Below are 8807 nucleotides of genomic sequence, written 5' to 3'. Positions count from 1 at the left end.
GTCTTCTCTTGAAGGAGCAATAAGAGATCTAAAATCGAGGCTGGGGGTACAAGAGGCCCCAGAGTTCCTCAAGGTACAAAATCTCTTTGTCTTGTCCAGTGAAACATTCCAGAGACTGAGGGCGGGCACTCTGACCTTTAACCTCTGGGATTGGGTAAGGCCTCAGTCTGATTGGTTGGGTGATTGTTTCTTTCTGCTGTCAGTAAGGGTCCAATGGGGAATGAGGTGAGATAATCTCAGTGTGATTCCGATACTCAGTGTAACCACGGAACTGATTGATGATTGGACTCAGAGAGAGCTGGGCTGGGAACTGGAGACGTTTACACTGCTGCACATGGAGTTCTACTGAGGACGGGGTTAAGATGCGTTGTTAAAGTGGAGTTGTTAGATCTTTATTGAGTTGTGGGTTTTGCTGTTCCTGATCCTGCGAACGCTGGATTCAAATGAAGCCTCAGCCAGCAATCGTGTTGGGATTAATATCGGGGATGGACAAGAGACACAAATTAGAGGATGTCTCGGAGGGTTGTGGAGCTGGAGGAGATTACAGAGATAGGGAGGAGTGAGGCCATGGAGGAATTTGAAAACAAGGATGAGAATTTTCAACATCAATACGTTGTTGAACCGGGAGCCAATGTAGTTCACCAACCACAGGGGTGATGGGGGCTACGATTAGAGAGATAAGAGTGGGAACTGGTGCGGGCAGAACACCCAGCTGGACAACAGTGGAGAGGCGGTGGAGGAGGATGGTGTGATCGACCGTGTCAAAGGTTGCAGACTGATCGAGAATAATGAGGAGGCGAGAGGGGTGAAAATGTAGATTTCTACTCGGGATTTACATCAACAAGAACTCTTTAATCTGACTCGATCATATCTATTCTGTTTCTTTCCCCTCAGGATATTCAGGACCTGTTGATGAGGTAAGCAGGTTTAAAGAAACAGTTTTGTGATGCGATCACTGCTGTCTCTCTAACACACACTGATTTCCAGACCTGTTTTTACAGGAGTCAGATGGTGTTTCACAAGCCTGGAACTGTCTCCACTCAGTTACCTGTGGATATCGCTGGTGAACCAGTCAAATACATCAAAGTGTGGAGGGAAATGAGAGCAGCGATTTCTCCAGGTATCATTCTCTGTATATTACCGTCTCCCTGCTGTTATCCAAGTGATTAATGAGGTTTGACACACTGATGAAATGATCATAAGATCAGAAGGAATAAGAACAGGAGTGGTCCAGCCCAGTGAACCTGCTCTGATTTTTGATAAGATCATGTCTGATCGAATTGTGGCCTTTACTCCACTTTCCTGCCTGTCCCAGATGACCCTTAACCCCCTTGTTGATCAACAATCTATCGAACTCATGAATCAATGACCCAGCCTCTGCTGGTCTCTGTGGTAGAGAATTCCAAAGACTAATAACCCTCTCCGAGATGGAATTCCTCATCTAACACAGGAATAGTCCTGGAGGATTGCAAATGTGATGCCGTTGTTTCAGAAAGGGGCAAAGGTTAACCCAGGAAAGTACAGACCTGTCAGTTTGACATCAGCAGTGGGAAAACTGATAGAGGCGATAATATGAGATGAGAAAAATATGCACTTCGAGAAAAATTAATTAATATTAGCCAGTCCTCATGGCTTTGTCAAGGGCAGGCCATGTCTGCCAAATGTAATTGAGTTATTTGACAAGGTGACACAGGTAGTGGATGAGGGTAGTGGTGTGGATGTTGTATATTTGTACTTTGAGAAAGCATTTGATACAGTGCCACATGGCAGGTTGGTTAGCAGATTAAAAATGTTTGGGATTGAAGGGTCCTGGGCTGCATGGATTGGAAATTGGCTAAAAGATAGGAGACAGAGGGTAGGTATAGATGGCCATTTCTCAGACTGGAGACGAGTTGCAAGTGGTGTTCCCCAGGGCTCAGTGTTGGGACACTTGCTTTTTACGATTGATATAAATGATTTAGAGTTGCGTGTTGAGGGTAAAATCTCTAAATTTGTAGATGACACTAAGCTCGGGAGAATACCGAATTGTGACGATGACGCTGGGCGACTTCAGAGGGACATTGACAAGTTGGCCAATGGGTAGATACCTGGCAGATGAATTTCAATGCAGGGAAATGTGAGGTAATGCATTTTAGTAGAAGAATCATGGGGAGACAATATAGGCTCAATGGTACAACTTTGAGGGGATTACAGGAGCAGAGGGACCTCAGGATTCAAGTGCATAATTCTCTGAAGGGGGCCTGGCAAGTTGAAAGAGTTGTTAAGAAGGCTAAATGGATCCTTGGGTTTATAAATAGAGGCACAGAGTATAAAAGCAAAGATGTGATGCTACACCACTACAAATCATTGGTCGAGTATTGTGTTCAGTTCTGGGCACATTATTTAAGGAAAGATGTTAAAGCCCTTGAGAGAGTGCAAAGGAGATTTACTAGGATGATACCAGCAGTGAGGAATTTTAGATACAAGGAAATATTGGGGAAAATTGGGCTTGTTCTCCAGAGCAGAGAAGATTAAAAAGTGACCTTATTGAGGTGTTCAAAATTATCAACAGTTTTGACAAGGAGACCCTGTTTCCACTGGTTGGTAAGTCAGTGACTAGGAGTCACAATTTCAAGATGGCCAGCAAGAGAGCTAGGAGTGAGGTGAGGAGAAACTTCTTTACTCAGAGAGTTGTTGGGAATTGGAATGTGGTACATGGGAGAGTGGTGGAGGCGGATTCCACAGGAGGTTTCAAAAGAGAGCTGGATATATATTTGAATGTGCCGAATTTAGGGGACCACGGAGACAGGGCTGGAGAATGGGACGAGCTGGGCCGCTCTTTTGGGAGCTGGTACGGACATGATGGGCCAAATGGCATCCTTCTGTGCTGTAAATAGCAACATCTCTGTCTTAAATAGAGGCCCCTTCATTTGATGCTGTGTCGCCTACACCTCGCTTACCCCAGAGATCAAACATCCTCCCAGCATCTACCCTGACGAAGGAATCCCTCAGAATGTTATGTTTCAATAAGATAACCTTTTATTCTTCTAAACTCCAGTGAGTACAGACCAACCTGTTCAACCTTTCCACATAAGGAAATCCCTTCATCCCAGGAATCAGCCCAGTGAATCTTCTCTGAACTGTGTCCAATGAGAGTCTCTCCCTCCTGATGTAAGGAGATCAGATCTGAACACAGTACTCAAGCTGCAGTCTCACCAATCCCCTGTACAGTTGCAGCACGTCTTCCCTACTCTACACTTCATCCCTTTTCCAATAAAGGCCAACATTCCATTTGCCTTCCTCATTCCTTGCTGTACCTGGACACTAACTTTTAGTGATTGATGTACAAGGTCCCCCGATCCCTCTGTACTGCAGCATTCTGCCGTCTCTTTCTGTTGAAGGGACAGTTTAGCACAGGGCTAAATCGCTGGCTTTGAAAGCAGACCAAGGCAGGCCAGCAGCACGGTTCGGTTCCCGTAACAGCCTCCCCGAACAGGCGCAGGAATGTGGCGACTAGGGGCTTTTCACAGAAACTTCATTTGAAGCCTACTTGTGACAATAAGCGATTTTCATTTCATTTTCATTTCATCTTCATTTCAAATCATTTGCTGATTTTCTATTCTTTCTGCCAAGGTGGACCACCTCACATTTTCCCACATTATACTCCATCTGCTAAATCTTTGTCCACTCACTTAACCGGTCTATATCCCTCCGCAGATGCTTTGTATCCTCCTCACAACTTCCCAACCAAACTTTCTGTCATCAGTAAATTTGGCTCCAGATTTGGTCTCTTCATCCAATCACTAATATAGATCAGAAACAATTGTGTCCCCATCACTGATCCGTGTGTCACTCCACTAGTCACAGTTTGCCAACCTGAAAATGAACCATTTATATTGGCTATGCCAGGTAGTTTGCCAATCCTCTATCCAACACCATGAACTCTTATATTGTGCAGTAATATTTTACATGAGGACATGTCGTTTGGAAATCCAAATACACAACATCTACTGGTTCACCTTTATCTACCCTGCTGGTCCCATACTCAGAAAGCTCTGATAAATGTCTCAAAAACAATCTTCATTTAACAAAACCGTGTGGACTCCGCCTGATTGTATGAAGATTTTCTAAATGTCTTGTGACTCCCTCCTTCACAATGGCATCAAGAGTTTCCAAATAGCAGATTTGGCCCAAATCTTCCTGCTTTGTCTCCCTCCTTTTTTGAAACATTTCCAAACCGCTGGGACTTGTCCAGAATGGGGGGAATTTGGAAAGATTACAACCAATGCATCCACTTTCTCCAAAACCACTGCTTTAAAATCCTGGGTTGCAGGACATCAGGTCCAGGGGACAAGTTGCCTTTCATCCCAATAGTTTTCCAGATACTTTCTCTTTGGTGACCATGATTGATTTTAAGTTCCTCCCTCCCTTTTTCCCTCCTGCCTCTGTCCTGGGTCAGAAGCAGATGAGGGTCAACTTGTCTTAACCAAGGTCTTGTCCTGGAGAGAGATGTTTATTCTCAGTGAATTGATGCTGATCTGTGCTGAGTGAATGGAGCTGAAGGAATGGGGAGAAATGTCTTCACACACTCTGGGCCCCCTCCCCCGCAGGCCGTCGCCCTTCAACGCTGCGTTCCGGCCGGCTGAGAGCCGGTGTGGGCGGCGCCGGTGGGACTCGGCGTTTCCACGACGGCCGCTCGGCCCCTCCCGGCCCGAGAATCGGCGGGCCTGCCGCATAGAGCGGCTCGCGACCGATGCCGAGCCAACCACGCCAGCGCCGCTCAGCAGAGAATCGCGTGCCGGCGTCAGGGGGGCGTGGCGCGATTCGCACCGATCACGGGGATTCTCCGGCCAGGCCCCGGGCTGAGAGAATCCCGTCCTCTGTCCCTGAGCTTCCACAGTTCCTGGGCTGAGGAAAGTGGTGATGTCCCATCACCGTCTGTACACGTCTCGGCATTCACTCCTGTTTTTCTCACAGTAACAGCTTCCCAATCATGTTCTCTTCCAGTTCCAGCACCTCTCACCCTGGACCCGGAGACGGCTAACAACCAGCTCATCATTTCCCAGGATCTGACTAGTGTGAGGTTCGGAAATGAGGAGCAAGATCTCCCTGATCATCCGGGAAGATTTAATAAACACTTGTATGTTTTGAGCTCCCAGAGTTTCACATCAGGGAGACACTACTGGGAGGTGGGTCTTGGACACAAGCCTGGCTGGGTTGTGGGTGTCTGCAGAGAGTCTGTCAACAGGAAAGGAGAGATCATTCCTTCAACTGAGAATGGATTCGGGGTCATCGCCCGGTATCCTAACTGCAAATCATTGAAAATCCCAGATGTCATCTCCCAGCTGAAAGTGAAACCCCGGAAGTTGGGAATTTACCTGGATTATGAGGGAGGACAGGTGTCATTTTACGATGCTGAGGACATGTCTCACCTGTACACCTTCACTGACACATTCACCGAGAAACTCTACCCCATCTTTAACCCTTGTAATGATAAGTCTGGTGATAACCTTGATTCACTCACACTGCTCACTGGGTAACACAGTGGGACACGTTTTGGGAGGCCGGAGTTTTAGTGAGAAGCCTGATTCACTGTCTGAACAGCTCATGTTGTCCTGATTCTCTGCTGTGTGCTGTCAGGGGGTGAGTGTGTTTCTGTATTGTTTATTCTGTAAATTTAACTCAGATTCTCCACCCATCCCACTGTCCCTCTCTGAATATAATGGGACCCAGAAACACTGGGCTGGTATAGAATGAAGCAAAATCTCCTGAATTGTGGTAACTGTGCCCAGCTCTCGAACAATTCATTGTGAATCTTTATTTTGTTTCCTCCCTTGAATAAATATTTTATTTGAAGACGGGACAGACACCTGGTGTGATGATTACTGATTCAGTGAATGAGCAGAAAGAATGTTTTCTCTCCTGTCTGGGATGTGGATGTCGCTGGCTGAGCCCTCGTTGCCCATCCCTAATTGCTCTTGAGAAGGTGGTGTAGGTACACCCACAGTGCTGTTCGGGAGGGAGTTCCAGGATTCTGACCCAGTGGCAGTGAAGGAACGGCCGATATGTTTCCCAGTCGGGATGGTGAGTGACTGGAAGGGAACCTCCAGGTGGTGGTATCAGGAATGAGAATATCAGAATAGGTTCCGGAGTAGGACATGTGACCATTCAGTAAGATCCTGTCTGAACATCAACACCGACTCCACTTTCCCCTCCTATCCCTTCATTCCCTTTGCACTCAGGAATATACCGATCTCTGTGTGGAATATACTCACTGACATCTCACCGAGAGAGAGAATTCCAAAGATTCACAACTCTCTCTGAGGGAAGGAATTTCTCCTCATCTCAGTCTTAAATGGACGACCCTTTATCCTGACTCTGTGACCCCCTCGTTCTGGACGAGTCTCAGCAACTACCCTGTCACAATCTCTGAGAATTGTACATGTTTCAATAAGAAACCTGTTGTTCTTCTAAACTTCAAACAATATTGATCCATCCAACTCAATCCTTCCTCATATTGGAAAACCCTTTCATCCCAAGAATCAATTCCGTGAACCTTCATTGCTCCCTCTAAGGCAAGTACATGTTTCCTCAGGTACGGAGACTAAAACTGTCCACAGTCATCCAGCTGTGACCACACTCAATCCCTGTTACATTGCAGCAAGATTTATAGTCTTATACTTCAGCCCCTTTGTAATAAAGGCTAAGATACCATTTACCTTCCTAATAGTTCACTGTATCTGCTTGTTAACTTTTATTGGGTGGTGAATGTGGAGAAAGTGAGGTGAGAGTGGGAGGGAGAGAGACCGGAATGGGTTACGGTGGAGGAGGAGTCCTGTAGGGGGCCCAGATTCAGGGCCACGGTAACGGTGGCACTACCGTTGTCACCGAGGAGATATATGGAGAGCCCGGTTGTACAGTCCACGGTTAGGGTGTGGAACCAGCTGAGGAGACAGTTTCGGATGGCGGGGATGTCGGTGCTCACATTGTTGTGTGTGAACCACGGATTCAAACCGGGGGAGACGGATGGCATGTACAAGAGGAGGAGAGAGGTGGGGTTGATGAGGGCCAGGGATTTATATTTGGAGGAGAGGTTTGCCAGTCTGGAAGAGCTGTGGGAGAGTGGAGAGCTCCCGAGGGGGGAGTGATTTTAGGTATCTACAAGTGAGTGACTTTGCACGGAAGGTGTGTAAAGGGTTCCCCAGGCTGCCGAAGTATGTCCCATTGGAACGGCTGCTGCTTCCAGACATGGAGGAGGAGGGTAGGATTGGGGACCGATACGGGTGGCTGGGGAAGCAGGGGGAATGCACGTGATGAGGATTCAGGAGAAATGGGAGGAGGAGTTGGGGGAGAGATAAGGTGGAGAGTGAGGCGCTGGGTGGGGTGAATTTGACCTCTTGTGCGAGACTGAGTTTGATACAGTTAAAGGTGGGATGGGATACAGTGAGTTACAGACTGGAATCTAATCGAGGGGTTCAGATGGTTTATATATAGAATAATGGATGCCTGGGAGTGAGTTGCAGACTGGAATCTAATCGAGGGGTTCAGATGGTTTATATATAGAATAATGGATGCCTGGGAGTGAGTTGCACACTGGAATCTAATCGAGGGGTTCAGATGGTTTATATATAGAATAATGGATGCCTGGGAGTGAGTTGCAGACTGGAATCTAATCGAGGGGTTCAGATGGTTTATATATAGAATAATGGATACCTGGGAGTGATTTACAGACTGGAATCTAATCGAGGGGTTCAGATGGTTTATATAGCGAATAATGGATCCCTGGGAGTGAGTTACGGACTGGAATCTAATCGAGGGGTTCAGGTGATTTATATATAGAATAATGGATACCTGGGAGTGAGTTACAGATTGGAATCTAATCGAGGGGTTCAGATGGTTTATATATAGAATAATGGATACCCGGGAGTGAGTCACAGACTGGAATCTAATCGAGGGGTTCAGATGGTTTAGATATAGAATAATGGATACCTGGGAGTGAGTTACAGACTGGAATCTAATCGAGGGGTTCAGATGGTTTATATATAGAATAATGGATACCTGGGAGTGAGTCACAGACTGGAATCTAATCGAGGGGTTCAGATGGTTTAGATATAGAATAATGGATACCCGGGAGTGAGTCACAGACTGGAATCTAATCGAGGGGTTCAGATGGTTTAGATATAGAATAATGGATACCTGGGAGTGAGTTACAGACTGGAATCTAATCGAGGGGTTCAGATGGTTTATATATAGAATAATGGATACCTGGGAGTGAGTTACAGACTGGAATCTAATCGAGGGGTTCAGATGGTTTATATATAGAATAATGGATACCTGGGGGTGAGTTACAGACTGGAATCTAATCGAGGGGTTCAGATGGTTTATATATAGAATAATGGATACCTGGGAGTGAGTTACAGACTGGAATCTAATCGAGGGGTTCAGATGGTTTATATATAGAATAATGGATACCTGGGAGTGAGTCACAGACTAGAATCTAATCGAGGGGTTCACATGGTTTCTATATAGAATAATGGATACCTGGGGGTGAGTTACAGACTGGAATCTAATCGAGGGGTTCACATGGTTTATATATGGAATAGATACCTGGGAGTGAGTTACAGACTGGAATCTAATCAAGGGGTTCAGATGGTTTATATATAGAATAGTGGATACCTGGGAGTGAGTTACAGACTGGAATCTAATCGAGGGGTTCAGATGGTTTATATATAGAATAATGGATACCTGGGGGTGAGTTACAGACTGGAATCTAATCGAGGGGTTCAGATGGTTTATATATAGAGTAATGGATACCTGGGGGTGAGTTA

At 46.2% G+C, this 8807-nt stretch overlaps 1 protein-coding gene across 1 annotated transcript; it reads left to right on the top strand.

Annotated features, from left to right (window-relative positions):
- Positions 1-719: 719 nt before the first annotated feature.
- LOC140389414 (zinc-binding protein A33-like) lies at positions 720-5835 on the top strand. The gene is made up of 2 exons (XM_072473556.1): positions 720-1120; positions 4987-5835. The coding sequence occupies exons 1-2, from the start codon at positions 1009-1011 to the stop codon at positions 5517-5519; spliced, it is 645 nt and encodes a 214-aa protein (XP_072329657.1). The 5' UTR covers positions 720-1008; the 3' UTR covers positions 5520-5835.
- Positions 5836-8807: the final 2972 nt, after the last annotated feature.

This window comes from Scyliorhinus torazame, chromosome 14 (genome assembly GCF_047496885.1).
Source record: "Scyliorhinus torazame isolate Kashiwa2021f chromosome 14, sScyTor2.1, whole genome shotgun sequence".
Lineage (NCBI taxonomy): Eukaryota > Metazoa > Chordata > Chondrichthyes > Carcharhiniformes > Scyliorhinidae > Scyliorhinus > Scyliorhinus torazame.
The sequence above is the reverse complement of the archived record's forward strand: the minus strand, read 5'-3'. Positions and strand labels throughout refer to the sequence as shown.